The sequence below is a fragment of the Mugil cephalus genome, chromosome 3 (assembly GCF_022458985.1).
Source record: "Mugil cephalus isolate CIBA_MC_2020 chromosome 3, CIBA_Mcephalus_1.1, whole genome shotgun sequence".
Classification (NCBI taxonomy): Eukaryota; Metazoa; Chordata; class Actinopteri; order Mugiliformes; family Mugilidae; genus Mugil; species Mugil cephalus.
In genome coordinates this window covers 11,801,019-11,818,825 of record NC_061772.1, presented here as the reverse complement: position 1 = coordinate 11,818,825, position 17,807 = coordinate 11,801,019, and the positions used below count along the sequence as shown (strand labels likewise).

General features: G+C 43.7%; 1 protein-coding gene across 1 annotated transcript; it reads right to left on the bottom strand.

Annotated features, from left to right (window-relative positions):
• Positions 1 to 1,177: 1,177 nt before the first annotated feature.
• greb1 (growth regulating estrogen receptor binding 1) lies at positions 1,178 to 17,378 on the bottom strand. Its single transcript, XM_047579861.1, has 33 exons — positions 17,222 to 17,378; positions 17,002 to 17,109; positions 16,685 to 16,861; positions 16,318 to 16,500; positions 13,538 to 13,651; positions 13,214 to 13,336; positions 11,798 to 11,959; positions 11,541 to 11,663; positions 10,685 to 10,870; positions 10,448 to 10,584; positions 9,942 to 10,218; positions 9,708 to 9,836; positions 9,426 to 9,620; positions 8,934 to 9,131; positions 8,553 to 8,736; positions 8,255 to 8,438; positions 8,022 to 8,158; positions 7,587 to 7,938; positions 7,323 to 7,438; positions 6,929 to 7,134; positions 6,222 to 6,813; positions 5,902 to 6,058; positions 5,722 to 5,824; positions 5,447 to 5,602; positions 5,183 to 5,319; positions 4,932 to 5,093; positions 4,386 to 4,590; positions 4,079 to 4,241; positions 3,828 to 3,946; positions 3,318 to 3,550; positions 2,853 to 3,053; positions 2,596 to 2,734; positions 1,178 to 2,190 (listed from the first exon to the last, which is right to left on the bottom strand). Exons 1-33 carry the CDS (start codon positions 17,373 to 17,375, stop codon positions 2,027 to 2,029), a joined length of 5,976 nt encoding a protein of 1,991 aa, XP_047435817.1. The 5' UTR covers positions 17,376 to 17,378; the 3' UTR covers positions 1,178 to 2,026.
• Positions 17,379 to 17,807: the final 429 nt, after the last annotated feature.

Here is a 17,807-nt window from a genome sequence, read left to right as displayed (position 1 = left end):
TTCTCAAAGCGTCGCACAAACACGCTGACAAATGTAAACACAGAATGAATGTTCTCTAAAGGAGCTGGTCAGCCCGAATCCTCTCCACCTCTCGCTCATTCCTCACACAGGAATTCATGCAAACGTTGCTTTTTTCATCCCCATTTCCACTAGATTTTTTTTTACCTACGTTTGCACAGGTCTACTCACTTGCTGGTTGTTAGCAGTTTAGGCATCTTGAACACTCATTGTGTGATTGACGCTGATGCGGAATGATGCTGAATACAGCATGATAATTCTCAACACAATTTTATATCGCTAATCCGTAAAAGTATGACAACTTGAGCTGTGTTACCCAGGACCAGCTGTCATTGAGGCTGTCATCCTCACTGTGGCTGCTGAAGTCTTCTTCCTCCATGTGTGTGATGGGTCCGTGCCACATGATTCACAGTAGATGTGTATTTCTTCTTCTACTGATTCTTCAGTGAAGAGTCTCAGGACTTGAAGTTGTGAAGATGTTTCAAGGAGTCAGGAATAAATTAGGATAAAGTCTTTGTTAACTGCAGCTCTTACAGGGGAAGAAAAGCTCTTGTGGATAGTTCTGGGTGAGTCCCCAGAGTCTTAAATGTGGGGGACTGTTTTTGAGTGAGCAGATATTGCTTGAGCAGTGAGTGTATTAGACTAAATTTATCAACAAATGTTGTTCTGAGTACTTAGAAGAAAGCTGAGAGGGTTCATACTCTCCTCCTGCTGCTGCTTCAGGTGCTGGCTTGATGCCACGTGTCGTAATAAATTCCACATATTTCCTGGTAGCATTTCTCTTGAAAGGCTTCAAACGTGTCTTTCTGTTTATGTTTTGGTTGAGCTTGTACTCATCCAGAAATAAGAATTAAAAAAAGAAAAAAAAAACACATCATTAAACGTGTCCTGAGTTCAAGTTGCATCGCACACACATAGACAGAACTTCCACGTGAGTATTTGACGGCAGCTGTCATCGAAGTGTAGTTCACCACTTGACTCCCTGTCCTTGTGATACTACTTAGCTAGCTAGCAGGCTAAGAGTAGGATCAGTGTCCACTTTGGAGTCTCAAATATCTCCTGAGCACTCAGGTGCAGCAGCACACGGGTCTTATTTATTGGGACAATGTCCCTTTTTGTGCACTTTTTCAGAGAGGCATTCAAACAAACACAAGATAAGTAAAATGTCTGTACATTTATACAATTAAAGGCATACGAATCTGCGACATGCCGTCAGTACACAGTAGATTTCTCCGACAGGTAAAAACCAGAATCATCGTACAGCCTTACAAGCATAACACATAAAAATGTTCTACAATCCCAAACAGATAAACAGCTCCGCAGTTATTTTTTCTTGCACACGCTGTGAAATAAGTACTTTTTATACATAACAGAAATATGACAAAAATACAATAATCAAAATACTTTAGACATAAAAACACACATGCAAAACAAACCTCTACAAAAGTCTCCCTATAAAAATGTTGCTAATAATCAGCTACCATTGCACACAAGTGATTGTGTCCACCCTTTTTTGTAAAGGTTCTCGTGTCACGTGCACCAGCATTTAAGTCTAAACGCTCAGATATCGCGGTAAGAAATTCTAAATGACTAAATCTGCATGCACAAAAACAAGGAATCCAAAACTAGTATTTGGAAGTCTAGCAAGTTTCCTTAATGGGTAAAAAAGCATCGAGTTCATTTCCTTTTTGATTAAATCTGTACTTATTGTCCGTACAAGATGATTCCTTTCAACATTTTATCCTCACAAACACACAGTTAGACAGTGGGTGTTTACGAAACACGTTTCATGGTTTCAAAATTTCCTTTTTTTTTTTTTTAAACCAGAATTTCCCGTGAGGTCCAATCTTATTCGAGTGTGTGATAGGTAACAGTCAAAGTTTCCTCTTTCTTTTCATAGGTTAGTGCGGACTGTCATGCCACAAATAAACACAATGCTGTCTTTGGCAGTTAAAGTGATTCCAGGCCTGGCTGCGACTCTTCAGCTCACTGCGTACCCCTGCTTCAGTCATATATGCTTTCCAGTCAGGAAGAAGAGCGGTCGGTCTTCTTTGGCGTTGGCTGTCTGAAATTCGTCGCTGAGCCTGAACCTCCACTCCTCCTCCAGCTCCAGCCTGCCCACCGTCTGCCTCAGGGAGCTCCGATCTGCACTGATGACACACAGAGTCGCACCTACAGCCAGGCAGAGAGGAGGTAGCACATTCAGTGTACAGTCTTGTTCTGTTTACCCATTCTCAACGAGAGTGTCTTATTTATCAAGACCATTTTTGGCTTTTTTTCCGTCAACAACAAAGATACAGACATGACATATGGGGAAACAGATGATATGCAATCCGAGGTGTTCAGTCAGAATTGAATAAGTGACGTTGCACTTACACAGTATGGCTTTAAATCACTTGAACACAGAACGACAATGTTGTTATTTTTTTGTTTTCAAGATATGCTACAAATAGGATATTTAAAAATTCAGAATAAAGTCTTAAAATCCTGGAGCACGTTTCAGCTCCCCTTTAAACACTGTGTACGGTTCACCTGTAACACAGATGAGTATTGTCTGATATTGGTCTCCTGCTATACCTTTAAGAAAGCTGAATTTCTTGAGGAACCCAGGAGTCACGAAGGCATCGGCAAAGCAGAGGAGAAGGCCACTGAACAACAACCCTGTGGTACTGATGTTGACGGAATGAGGTCTAGAACTCACAAAACACACCGTCACCTGTGGAGGGAAGGAAGGAACGGATACACAGATAGTTTATTTATCCAGAGGGAATATTCACATTCACAGTATGCAGGGATTTATACTTGTGCTCAAAGGTTAACTGCATCCACCCTACCTCTGGTCCCAGGTTGAGGTAACAGTCCACAGACAACACAGGGTGTGTGTAGTTCTTGGTGCTGAGTGGAAACAGCTTCTGGCTGGTGTGTTGGAGGTATTTTTCCAGGAGGAGCTGAGCTGGTGTAGCCAAGAAAAGGTGCTTGCTGTCTGGGGCACAGATGTATTGTGAGGGCCCCACTGAGGTGGGAACATCTGTCATCTGGAGAAGATAGAGATTATCAATTAATCCCAAAGGCTTCAGTCAGGCGGCTCACTTTCTGCAACAACTGAAGAATACAGTGTTGGTTTTATTGAAGTACTTGCAGTTATGAAAGAATTATTATCTTTCAGTACGTCTTACACAGTAAACAACACAATCTATTGCATCAACAATATTAGCAAACAGTGTCAGCATCCTGGACGCTTTCATTGTGGAGGATGTGGAGGAAAAAGAAACACCACAATAAAAATCTTCAGCATGTACCTTGGTCTTGATAATGAATGTTCTGTATCCTCCTATGGCGATTTGCTTCTTCATGACGCTGAAGCCGTTGAACCTGCAGACGAGCAGCCCGGCACTGTGCAGCCTCAGGGTGAAGTCCACGTCGTGGCAGGTGAAGCGGTTTTGGTCGTACTGGATGTTCTGGCTCCGGTCGACGTTGAGGAGGAGGAAGTCATGAAGGAGACCTCGGGAGAAGGGCTCCCGATATTTATTATCTGATTCAACAAAAACAAAGAGCAACTACAGCGTCATTTCACACAAGGGCCAGGGATGCTTGTTTGCATTATACATCACACACATGTCTACATGTGTGTGATGTGGACCTGATTTATTAGGTGTAAAAATGCACACAATTTCCTATCTGATAAAGACACAACAAACTGAAATTTAAAGCATATTTTTGAGGCTGTATATTATATCGAATAAAAGAAAAAAATGAATATAAACAAATCAAGTAATTCAGTGAAATTGTCTGACATTGTGGCTCCTGACCTGTGATTCCACGGCTGCTCCACTTCCTGATGCCGCACAGACCATAGTGGGCTAGGTCAGGACAGGCCTCCATGTGCTGTAAGACCTGTTTCAGAGACACGGCGTGCTCCACTGGACCACTGACGACAACAGAAATCAAAGACCAGCTATGTTAATCCCAACTCGTAAACCGACAATGTAACATATTCTCCCTTCTCTTCTCCTTCACGCACAGTGAACTTATATAATGTAAATTAATTGTCAGTATGTACTTGCGTGCGTTGAGGTCCACAGCGTTCCACATAACACAGGAGTCATCAGCCAGGATAATAAAGGGCCAGACGTCACCCGCTGGGCCTCCTCCCTCCAAACGCCGGCTGCGTTCCAGCTCCAAGTTGTGATATGAAAGCTCTTTGATCAGGAAGTGGGCTGCACCTGTACGATCATCAAGTTCTTATTAGGGTGGTATTTAAAAAAAAAAAAAACACACACACGATCCTGATTCTTAACCCCCATATGACAGTTTAAAAGCATTTATTTAAGGGATCATGAATTTAAGGTTCTACCCTGTGTACATACCTATCCCAGCCCCGTTGAAGACAGTGGGCAGCACCAGCATGATGTGGTTGGGCCAGTACTTTTTGTAGACAGCCATCTCATACTCTTTGACCACAAGGATATGGAGATGTGAGGCTCCATCCATAGCATGGTACAGGTTAAACAGACCATGCTCGTGACGACCAGTGGTCGGGGTGAAGATTGGACTCTTGATGCAGTCTGGGCTCTGTAAAAGTAAAAAAAAAAAAAAAACTAAATAACAGCTTAAAGCTACGTTTATTGTGGCATGACATTCTTCTACACTTTCCCTCCAAGTTATTCTGAATAACATCTTGTCAAACAGGAATCTTCTTTGCACATATTTTTCAATATAAATAAATAAAAGCTGCTATTTTGACACAGTCTGTCAACCTACGCCACCTAGTGGACCAATAAAGGTGTTGCACTCGGTCTAACCCTGCATGTCATACTTACACTGGGATCTGGCTTGACATGATCCACAGAATCAACTGCTGATACAGAAAAATGCAAACATGGTTGAACTTCAGACAGAGTAAAAAGACATACCCAGTCAGAAGTCAGAGGAAGACGCATGCTCTCCAGCTGTCCTCCTGGCTGGCTGAAGCTAAAGTAGTGCTCCTTGGACTTTGGGATGATGAAGTAGAGCTGGATATCTTCACCAAGCAGTAGATGGGTGAACGTGAAGGCATGCAGCGTCGACTCATACATCTGAATTATGAGCAGAGATGAACGTCACGTTTACATTCTGAAAGAAGTGTCACCTCTCATGAGGTGTGCCTGCCGTGTGTTATGCTGACCTGGTATCTAGGATTGAAGCCCAAGTACTGATGACACTGTTCGCAGTGATGATACGTGTTGTAGGCTGCATACTTGGAAAGCTTAATCCTAGAAGTCCGCCGACGTATGTACACGTCCTCCTGCCGAGCGGGAGTTCCTTGAGAAGACAATATAGGCAGGAACACATTAAGACTAAAGAAAAACACACAACACAGGTAACCTCTAAAGAAATATACAAAGTAGCTGTGACTGTGGCTACTGTGTGTTTTTGAGGCTGTGCTTACCCTCAGCACTGGGTTTATATGCAGGACAATACACTGAGCTGATATCATCATATTTGGGGTCGTGGATGGTGTAGTCAAATGGCAGCGTCCTCATAATGTCTGGGTTGGGCCAGGTAGCATTGGGTGGATGGTACTGCACTCCCTCCACCTGGGCACCTAAATAAACAACACGTTTCAAGTATATACATAGCAGGGTTGGTAGAAGACGACAGCAGAACATATACTCTTTTACAAGTAGTACGTAAGGATTGGTGGTTTCTGATGCATATACTGACTGTAGTTGATGTCTTCTTCATCGTAGATGTCCACCTCCATCAGTCGGATCAACATGCGAGACAGAATACCCAGGAAGTGCAGGTAAGCTCCTGTCTTACCCACCTGGAAAAAACAATGAAAAAATAAATATATATACATGAACAATATCAGTTTAAGTTTGAATCAAAGACAGAAAATACCTGTGGAGGTCCACTGAGCAGCAACCTGCGAGGGTGAAAGTTGTCACTTCGTCCTTCAGTGCGATTGCTGCTGTCCATGTGGTATGAGCAAGGGACAGTCCACTGGCGATAATAGAGCGACTGCTCCGTACATGTCATCATTTTACTCAGCAAAGGTCTGAGTAAAAATGAGAGAGTTCATGATTACGTGCATCAAGTGTCTTCAGTTTTTCTCAGGATTGTGTTGTATCTCCACAAAATACAGGATAGAAGGTTACAAGTTCATATATTATACAGATCAAACATTCACACTGGTGTAAGATAATAAATGTTTGTTCTACCTGAAGCTGCTTGCCCACGCGACAGACATATGCGGCAGGAATGAAGTACATCGTGGAAGCCCGCTGCTGTCACTGGCTGTGATGATGTCGTAGAGGGCATGGGGGAGGAGCACAGAGGGCGGACGACTCACGCCTCGCGCCCAGGAGCAGCTCTGATGTGGAGAAGAGGCTCGTGGGGACAAGGAACCAGAGGATGTTGATTTGGAGTGCTGCCGACAAGACTGGGAAGGGGGGGGTGGTTGAGACTGGTGGTGGAGGGTTTGCATCTGGGAAAGGGACTGCTGCTGAGGGGGGGCTTGAGTGTGAGGCAGATAATTAGTTTGAGATAATGGCTGACTTTGACTGGGGGGTAGGGTGTGGGAATAACTTTGAAGAGGTTGAGTTGGGTGGTGCGGTGCTGTTTGAGGATATGGGAAAGACTGAGATGAGGGCTGGGGCTGATGCTGAGTCTGTGATTGTGACGGAGACTGTGTGGTTTCCACTGTCCCTTTCTGGACATTTGGAGAGGGGGTGCTTTGAGCAGGGAAGGGATCCAACGCAGCGCTGTCTGGGCAAGACTGGAGAGGCTGACTGGATGAGAGGGGGGAGTCTCCTGGAAACAACGAGACCAAGATATTTTTTTTTAATTACTGACCAAACCAGCTGAAATTAACATTTTTGTTTTTCTATTAATATTTCACAACTTAGTTACACGTGCTTCATCTCACCGTTCTCTTGTCCATCCTCCTCCTCATTGTCAGTGCTGCTTAGTTTTTCAGCATCGCTTTCGAGAAGATCACTTCCTGGTCCGGGGTTGTGTGGGGGCCGTGACTCCGCCTTCACTAGATAAGCAGCCAGTCCCAGCTCTTGTTCAAGAGTGGTCCGCTGCAGGTAGGAGCAGCTTATCACTCGAAGGTCACAGTATTTTAGTGACCTGTAGATAGAACAAATTCACTTATTAGAATGACATATATATTACTTTTTTTTTTCTTTGGTTTCGCTTTCCTGCAAGAAACTATGGTTTAAATATTTATGTCAACCAGTGCAAAACTACACATGTAAGGCACCTTAAACTACAGTTCACCAAGTCAAGGATTTATTGTCAAAACTCAGCGTGTGCACCTGGGCAGTGATTCTCCCAGTGGCTCAGCCCCTGATAGGATCAGGATGCAGGGCAGGGCCTCCAGCTCCAAGTAGGTACGAGGAACCCAGTCAGCATCCTGGATCTTCAACCATGTCTGCAGGACACGCAAACACAGGAACAGAAAACATACAATGTTCATACATTTTACTTGTGAGTTTTTCAATCTATACATATATATATATATATATATATCAATTTATCCTCCACTTGATGAAACTGATCACTATTAACTACTGCTCCACCTTGATCTGATCAGTGAAGGTCGGTCCGATATTCAGTGCTTGGTTGGGATTCCCAAGTATGATTTCGAAACTCTCCTCCAGACCCAGCTGCCTCCTCACTCTGGAAAGCCGTCGGTGGGCCCACGCTGCCAGAGCCAAAGAGGGGATCCGCAGCAGAACCATGTGACCATGGTGGTTTGGACATTGCTGAGCAGCAGTGAGCAGAGACTGGACGATTTCCATGGTTTCCACAGAGGTGTGTTTGTGGAGATTGTGGGAACCGCTGATTCTGCCCGACACAGCCATCAGAGCTACACAGTAGTGGTGGATCAAAACTGTAGTCCGGATCACAGCACTGTGCAGCTTTGGAAATCTGGAAGCAAGGAGAAATTAAAATTGTAAAGGAGTCTTAAGCATAAGTTGTTTATGTGGATTAAGAACATTTGAGTGCATTACCTGTCCTCCAGGGCAGATGCCATGCTTTCAAAAGAGGAATCATAACGCATTAGAGGCAGGCTGCTCCCTGAACGAGTCGACTCTAAAAGCTCTGACACACCAAAGTACCGCATCCTTTCATGATAGAGGTCCACATCCTACATACACGAACACACACAGTCAGTTATTTGTCTGAATATGTGCGGCTACAGTATGCCACACTAAGAGATAACACCTGTCGCACAGAGCCTTACATTACTGAACGCAGACGGCCAGTGGATCTCGTTGTAGGGGCTGATGCGGGTGCACTGCGTCTGAAGAGCAAACGGGAACGAGGTGACGTGGAGAATCAGGATGTTTGCGGCATCTCTGACCTGTCGGGAGTTTAGCAGTTGGTCCACCAGACCCAAACCTCCATCTGAGCTGCTGTAGGAAGCACTGAGGGCCAGAAAACACACTGATTACTTTGCTCTCGTGGTACCGTGGTGTCACAATGACTGAATGCAAACAAATAGAGGAATTAACCAAACGTATTTTTCTCCCCACACACACCTGCTAATATCCCAGTGGGCGTGGTCATGGACCAGGATGTGGAGTGTGTAGGAGTTGCTGTGGGCTTCCCGGATCAGGTTATCAATTCGCGCCTGGGCAGTCTGGTCCATCTTGACCACATAACGCTCGGCCTCTCGGGGTGCGACACACTCCTGGTCTAAACTACCAAGCTCCTGGAGAACACCTGACACATACAAAGACAAAGAGCAGGACAGGTCACAAAAACACACCATGTATTATACACACACACACACACACACACACACACACACACACTCTCTTTTACTATTTGTCATGTCTCCATTTAAAGATCTCCTTTTCTGGTTCCTGACTACGGAGTAAAGCAGAACACAACTGCTGAGAATAATCTGTGTGACTAACCAGAACTCCAGAGGTGGAGTACAGTCTGCTGAAATGTGACCTCGGAGGGCGGGACAAGGATGAGGAAGCTGACTCTGTCGAAGGAGCCAAGGTCCAGGTTCTGCGTGCTGGAGTCCGCTATAGCACAAACATGGGACAGCAGCTTTCTAGCCACTGCCAGCTGGATGGGACGAACCTCACGCCATTCTACGGAGTACTCTACACACATACAAACACAAATGCACATCATACTCCAACAAAGATTTCCATGAACATAATGATCGTCCTGTTTTGCTGTGAGTGTTTATATGCAAAATTAGAAACAAGGGAGAAAATGTAGAAAAGGAAAGATAATCCAAGCATTAACATATTTTTTAAAAAAAAGCTGCGTGATCTTTACCATTAATCGTTTTACCCATGCTCTATTTTACATTTTTGTGGATTTTTTTTTTACATTTGTGTAAAGGAGGAAATGCATATTAACACATATACATCAACCCATGTAAATCTTACCTGAACAGGTTTCTTTGGGACTCGAAACTGTCTCTTTAGGGCTGAGTGAGTCTTTTGAACACTGTGTGTGTGAATCTTTTGGACTGTATGTGTTTTTAAGGCTCTTCTCTTCAGCTGATTCCTGGCTGCTGGTAAAGGGAGATGGCTCATTGCTGTCCACGCTGGCACTGTCCAGAAGGGAATCCATGTCACCGTCTGAGAAATGAAAAGCCAAAAATGTGTCAGTAGATTAAAACGCACATTAACATGCCACATAAACATAGCAGGGAAAGTCAAACACACCTTGACCGAGGGAGTTGCAATAGTGAATGAGTTCCTGGGCAACACCAGTGGAGAGCTGGTGGTTGATTTCTTTCAGACCCTCGCTGGGAGAGAACATACTCTCAGCCAAGGCACGACACTGGTGTTTTCCTGCAACGCAAGCATGCCAGTAAGGACACAATTAAAACCTTTCAAATCTTTATTTACATTCCCAGGACACGTCCACTGCAGCCTGACACTGACTGAATGCCCCACCTGTAACTACCACACAGGAGTGTGTTTCCTGTCCCGGTGCAGTGACGATAATGACGACATAGTTGGTCTTTTCAAGACGCCCATCCATTAACCGGCTGAACGTTTGCTGGAGGCCTTGAGACAAAGATCCAACTTCCTCCCCTACCACTATCACGCCCTCTCCACAGGACGATGCAGCCAGTTGGGCCAGCCAAGGCAGCTGGCTGGGGGTGAGGGGCTGCTGGCTATGGGGAGGTACAGGGAGATGATGGGGAAGACCAGGCAGAGCGGAGAGAGTCTGGGGACACAGCAAAAAATAAGAATTTATTCAGCCATATTTTGCCTTGTCATTAGCATTTGTTCTGAAAATGATGAATGAAGAAGGGTACTGACACTTGACTCTAATACGTGCAAAAAGCAAAAAACACTTTATGTGATTCTATAAAGGTTGGGCTGAAAAATATGAAGTATCTATTGTTTACTTGTTCATTTATATTTTTATATTATTATTATTTGTCATGACAGACCTCTATGCCATAGTGCCTCCCTTGTGCTCCAGGTGTTTGAGGCTGCTGGTACTGTCGGATCTCACTGAGATGGGACTCCCTCCATGACCGCATGAATATTTGCTCCAAGTCTTCAATCAGAGGCACTTGGTCAGGGCCTTTGGATAACAAAAAAAAGACAAAGACAAGACAAACAAAACTTAACATTATTACAATCAAAACACATGAGTTTCATTGAATATGAACGCAGGCACTGACCTAGCTGAACCAGGTAGTAGACGGTGAGTAGAATCTGCATCTCAGTGGACAGGGGCTGGATGGGAGACGGACCATAATGCTGATACACTCTGGGGAGTGTTTGCGAGCTCAGGTAACAACTCTGGAGCAGAGAGCTGATGAGCACTTCACTCACGTTGCCAGTCAGCTGAGGAAGAGGACCGTGGCCTGTGTAAGTAAGAGATGCACAGACAAAACATGTAGAGATGACAGAGAATAACTTGGACTGGGGTTCAACTCACTGGGCCAACAACTTGAAGACTGTTCCTTCTGCATGTCCCCATAAAATATATGTTCCCCTTAGACAAAAGCATGTAGCTATACATATATATTATCTGTATCTGCTTGTTGAGGTAATGTGGTGAAGTCATTACACAGCAACAAACCCAAATAGAGACCAGTAGTTGTTCAGGATCCGGTGATGGGAAAATGCAGTTTTGCCTATTCTCAAAGGAGACCAGGATAATTGAGGGGGTGGGAAAAATGTAACTGAAGACACAAAGAAGTCCAAAAAACTCAGGAAATGTGAAAATGATTGGCGACGTAAAGGGCAAATAGGTAATGAGAAATGAGACAAAAACATAAGGACGAGCTGAGAAGTAACACAAAGGGGTTAAAAAGGGTAAAGGGACTAAAAGGCTGAGAAACACCCTCGGGTGTTGGCTGACCTCTAACCTGGGAGGAGAGGAACGCTAAAATAGCCATCTGTTGGGGAGTGACTGAAAAGTCACCTGCCCGAGAGAGTTCAGGTGAGTGGAAAAAAAAAAAAACAATTAATGAAAAGCCTCAAAAAAGAAGCGTTTTGTTTTCATATCACTAAAACAATTGATGTTCTAACCTTTGAATATGACAGGTTGTAGTCTGCAGGTATGTAGCAGCTGATCAGGCACAGTTACAGGCAGCCCTGGGGGAGAAACTGCGGCTAAGGACCCTTGCGATGAACTCTGCAGGGCTGAGGTCTCTGAATGTGGTCGGCAAACGAGCAGAGAAATACTTTTACTTTTAAAATACGCAAACATCACACAAAATCACCACATATGTTTCTCCTTTTATCATTTGCATTAACTCGCAGAAAGTCTAGTCTTCGGTTTGTACCTGGTCTGGTTCCATTTGTGATGACAGAGGATACTGCTAACGTGGATATGGCTAATGAAGATGGTGGTGTCTTCGCATTGCTCTCGGTCATGCTGTTGGCAGATGATTCAGGAGACCAGCCTTTGTGCCTCTTTTTTGGTGGTCCAGCATTTGCATGGGGCCCTGGATGATAAATAGCAAAATTGCATGTCACACTAGCTTAAAAACTTAAGGATTTCTATATATAACAAGTACAAAATCGCATGAACTACTTAGATTTATTTATTTCACTTTTCTGTTTTTTTTTTTTTCCAGTGTCACATTTTTATTACTTCATTTCATTCCATTTCCTATAACATTTTTAAGTCTGTTTTCTCATTATAATCACACAAATCAAACACAGGAAAATGTTTGAGGCCGGACTTCATGGAAAACAGTTGTATTTTAGTCATGCGTTAACCCGTCTCTTCCTCTCGAGTTTCTGTTGAAATGCAGTAATAAGGGATTCACATAAAAGGCCTGCTTGTTAAATGGGGCCATGAAAAAAACACCACTGACAGGAAGGAAGCTTTCCATTCAGAGAGAAAGCAAGGGAAAGAAAAAAAGATGAGACAGAGAGGGAATTTTACAACCCTGGTTTATAGACGTGACAGACTGAGGGAGGGAGAAAGACAGAGAAACAGACAGAAGAGAAAAGAAGGAGGTAGAGGTTTAGTACCCGAAGTGTTGACAAATGAAAGCAGGGGAAACAAAAGACAACCCCCCCACCCCAACACACAATGCAGCTGGCTGGCTCCCGTATAGCATGGGTGTTAGAACAGACACACTCACACACACACACACACAGCACACACACACACTGTTTAGACTGCTGGTGGCAGGAGCCTTTCAGAGGTGTGAAGAACCCCAGGGGAGGGGCTCAGTGACAACAGACACAAAGTGACCATGTGCACAGAAGCCAGAAGTCAGATAAAGGTAAGAAATAAGTTGGGTGTTCACAAACCTATTATAAGATTTCTAAATAATAAAACTTTTTATGTAATTCTCAATTATGTCCCTGAAATACGCAAAAATGACAACAGCGCTGTCTCAAGAGGGTGGAACAGGCTCTTCTGTGTATTTTCTGAGAGGGACTCAGGTTTCTCATTTGTATGATGATGCTCCACAAAATCAAGAACGACATTATTGTAGATCCAGGCACATGCACTTAATTATTCTGCCTCTCATTCTTTACAGTTACATATGGTTTATATTTGTATCCAAAGTAGTTTTGCAACCTTATCGAAACACATGAATCCTGGCTTATCGTAAGTGAAAATATGTGTCCCAATAGATCACATGAACCACGTAAGGTGGATAACTGTTCACATTACTGCACATCCCTGTGGATGTGAGTGGGAATGAAGAGCTGAAGTCACCAGTGTGCACGATCTCTACCTGTAGCTGAAGGTCTGCCAGGCCCCGACTGGTTTAAAGGCTGCTGGGAAATGGAGGAAACAGCATGGCTGCCATTTATAAGCGTGTGGGGAATGTCAGCTGTTTGTGGCTCCACATGTGGCCCTGGAACATCCAGATACACAAGACAGGAATGGTTTAATAGCAACAGTCATGAGAGCTATTTTCTATGATCGTTACAGCAAAACAGAGACTGTCCACAACTGTCACTTTGAAACCATGAAATTAAATCTCTTTTCATGACAACAAGGCTTTTGCCGATTAATTGACAAATTTAAGTGGGTTGACATGTATAGATTCTGTTACCTGTGTAGCTGCCAGGTGTGTGTGATGGCTGCGTCGCTGTTAAGGATGGTGTCTGTTCGTCTGATGTCAAGTGGCCTTCTGAGACGCTGGACCCCATCTGTGTAATCCTGCCATCTGAACCACACCAGAAACAGACAAAAAAACAGTACCTATGTTATTGTAATGACTTATCACTTGCAGACTTGTGTGTTGGTGTGTGTCAGACCGTGATGTAGAATCACGGTCTGACACAATGTATTTTGTATTAAACTCTTAAGTTTCACAAATTGATGAATTTGGGATAAACATATTGGGAAGCCACCATATCTACGGTGTTAGCGTCCATTAAGAACAGGCCTTTTCCACTAGGCGCTGTCTTTTCTCACCATTACAGTCTAATGGGTTAGCTCCAGGCTGTGGCCTCTGTCTACACTCTTTAGCTTCACCTTTCACTTGTCCCCGAGGCTTTACTTTCAGTACATCTGGTCACACTGGTACACTCGTAACTTCACGATCAACACAGGTCAGTTTTCTCTGTCAACACAGGACTGAAGCTTCTGCTTTGTTCCATTCATGGTAATAACGCCTGATATTTTCAAACATGCATGCATGTACCGAGGCCTTCTTTTTCACTAAATTCAGGCAGTAATGTGTTAAGGTGGCAAATTTGTTCATTTGCAGCCTCCAATGTGTGTAAAATCCAATTTCAAGGAGCCCTGACACAAACTGGATCAACATATGTTACATTCATTCACTGACCTACTTCCTGACCACACTAGAGGCCACATTTCTTTAGCTCTTATAATAGCTGTATGACTTTTATTTGGGACTAACACAATATACATAGACACACTGATAATTTAGCATTCTCCACTGTATTGGTAATCCATCAGCATGGCTTCGAGGGGACAACACTCAATGCGTTTACATGCAGAGCTTAATCGAGCTATGCTAGAAATTCGACTCTCTGAATACAGTCAATCGAATAACTGACTCCACACTAGGTGGCGATAGGTGTTTTCTCAGCGGAATAACACCATGTTAATACTGACTGATTTTTAAGTGGATAACTGGCCATTAACCTGTGTACGACTTCTATTCACACCTTGTTATCACAATCTCCGGAAGTGACAATTCCACAATTACAGTCCAATCAAAAGTCCAAAACTCTGTTTAGTGATGCTTTTGCCCTCTTGGTCTTTGATTGTCTTTACACATAGAAACATACACTGGTCTGCATTTACACTATGGAGTGTTACACACTGTCTGAAAAAAAAAAAGTCACCACATGGATTTAACTAATCAAATAGCTACAAGCCTCCTATTGGGTAAATACTGCACAGACGATCTTTCAGTTTTCAGTTTTCAACAAGTTATTTAACCCCAGACCCAAGAAGACTGAAGCAGAAACTACTAAAATTGGGATAAGAACTGTCCAACATATTATTAAAAACTGGAAGGATAGTGGAGAACCATGGTCTTCAAGGAAGAAATGTGGTCAGAAAAATCCTTATTGATCGTGACTGGCGATAACTTGCAATGTTTGGTGAAATCAAATCAAAGAAAAACAACAGTAGAACTCAGGGCTATGTTTAGTAGTGAAAGTAAGATCATTTCCACATGTACAATGAGAAGGGAACTCAAGGGTTTGGGACTGAACAACTGTGTAGACTTAAGAAAACCACTAATCAGTGAGGCTAACAGGGAGCATTCAATTTGCCTTCAGTTTGCTAGGAAGCATAAAGACTGGACTCTGGAACAATGTGAGAAGGTCATGTGGTCTGATGAGTCGAGATTTACCCTGTTCCAGAGTGACGGGGCATCAGGGTAAGAAGAGAGGCAGATGAAGTGATGCCCCCCTCATGTCTAGTGTTTACTGTACCAGCCTGTGGGGGAAGTGCTATGATCTGGGGTTGCTGCAGTTGCTCAGTTCCAGGTTCAGCAACTATGTCCAAAGGATGGGGTCAGCTGACTACCTGAATATACTGAATGACCAGGCTATTTTTTCTTCCCTGATAGTATGGGCATATTCCAAGATGACAATGCCAGGTTCAAGGTGCTCATATAGTGAAAGAGTGGTTCAGGGAGCATCAGACATCATTTTCACACATGGTTTGGCCTCCACAGAGTCCAGACTTTAACCCCACTGAGAATCTTTGGGATGTGCTGGAGGAGGCTTAGCATAGTGGTCAGACTCTCCCATCATTAATACAGGATCTTGGTGGAAAAAGTAATAACACTAAATGGAAATAAATCGTGTGATATTGCAGACACTTATCATAATAATGCCACAGGGAATGTGTGTTGCAAAGCTGAAGGCGGACCAATGAAATATTAGAGTGTGCGATTTTTTTTTTTTTTGGATGGGCAGTGTATCATAAAAAAACAGAACAGAAGCCTGTAAACTGTAGGTTGTAGCCAAGGAAGTCAAGGGTAATTAACTCCAGGTGTTGCTGGTTTGTGAAGAGACAGTGAGGACAGTTTGTTAACGAAAGTACACTTTGTGTACTGTGAGTACAGCCTGTAAGTTTTTTAACCATGTTCCGCACAATGCTCTTTGTTTGCCAGCTGTTCTGTGTTATGCCGTCTATGAAACCTGTTTCATGTAGAGGCCGCAGTGGATAAAGAGAGGATCGGTAGGCGGCGCTCTAACTCACTGTGCATAACCAGTCTGAATCTGTTCATGTACAACATGGTCATACAGTGCAGAAAGTCACTGCCTGCTTTTTAACTCCACTCACTAAAATCTGTGAAATCATTTCAGCTGCCAAGTGCACAGTAACAAATTTATCCTCTCTTACCATTTCCCCTCCAGCAGATGGGAGCCCCTTTGACCAGCGTGCCCTGGTTGTTTCGGTACAGATGGTACTTCAAGTGCTTCTGTTTCTTGGGCTGTGTGCTGAGCTTCAGGTTAATGTGGTGTGAGAACTCCGTGAAATAGCGGAAACCTTTCTCGCCACAGCCAATACAGTTTCCTGAGAAGCCTGGAGCATACACACATAAAGATTTACAATTACTTGTACAACATAAAGTGTTTTATGCGGCCGTACAGTTAGTCGTGGAACTGGATAATATCATAAATACACTTGGAATCTCTCAAAGCTGACATTTTAACGTGTTTTTCATCAAAAATAAATGTTATTTCCTTCTGCAAGCCTCCAGCCTCACCCAGCAGTGCGTTGTGACCCTGTTCGTCTGGCAGGAAGCGGCGATCCACGGCACACACCAGCAGGTTCTCAGGGTTGGAAGGGGACTTCACCCCAACTAACATGAACCCAGGGGGAACATCCAAGGCATCGGATGCAAGCGAAGACAGACGCAAGTCCCTGCCTGCCTGGCAGAAGCCTGTGTGGAGGAAAAGACAGAGCAGTTATTTCTACAAAATGATCTGACACAAGTACAGAAAACTAAGCCTCCTGCTAAGTGTGTCTGTTCCAACATCCATTGGACAACTCCATGTACTGTACATGTGTATGAGGACAGACCATCAGTAGTGCAGCTTCCATCAGGTGGGGGCTTCATCCGGTAGGGCGTTGGAGGGCTGTTAGACTCCGAGCCTTCTTCATCGTCTTCATCATCGTTCTCAGTACGGCCTGTTGGAGTCACATGTTTGAAGGGTGGATATAAGCGGCAAGAAAAATACGGGATGTGGTCGAAACTGGATTGAAAAGGCAAATTTTTATCTAATCTTTCAGCGGAACCCACCATCATGCGTCACCAGCTGCTCCGATTCAAGGTACAGCTGTGAGAAGACAGGTCGAGGGATGACGGTGTTGGACCTCAGCGATGCCTCAATAGAGTTATGGAGGACCTCCTCAAACCGCGTGGTCCGCAGCTGGCCTGCATAAGAGTTCCCCATTGGTGTCCTGCTAACATAAAGTACCTTTGCCTTAGTAACTGATAATAAATCTGCCAGCTGATGGAAGCTTTTGTTTGTATTTACAATCTTATCTGAAACTCATGCTTCTTGCCCTCAGTGACTGTAAATACAGAGTTAGCAGTCTTTCCATTAGCCAGAATTGTACTATTGAAGCAGTGCCAGTTTTAGAAGAAAACAATAAACACAATGATGCTACCATGGTTATTGTAAAATTTCCCATAAAATCTGACTCATAATCATAATCACATTTATTGCCACATTCACCAAAATAACTTATCTGTGTCAGTGGATTTAAAGTCCGGATTGAAAATTAAATAAATTCTCCATTAACAAACAAGGTGTGTTAATGTCATGCACTGACAAAGGTTTGTTTCTGACAAAAAGTGCGACTCAAAACCTGAGTCTATACTA

Excerpts from the sequence above, each read along its gene's own strand:
- greb1 (XM_047579861.1), bottom strand. The coding sequence starts at position 17,375 with ATGGGGAACTCTTATGCAGGCCAGCTGCGGACCACGCGGTTTGAGGAG. Across the intron at positions 13,337-13,537 it reads CACACCTGGCAGCTACACAG|GGCCACATGTGGAGCCACAA; the intron begins GTAACAGAATCT and ends TGGATGTTCCAG. Across the intron at positions 3,551-3,827 it reads GAGCAGCCGTGGAATCACAG|ATAATAAATATCGGGAGCCC; the intron begins GTCAGGAGCCAC and ends TTGTTGAATCAG.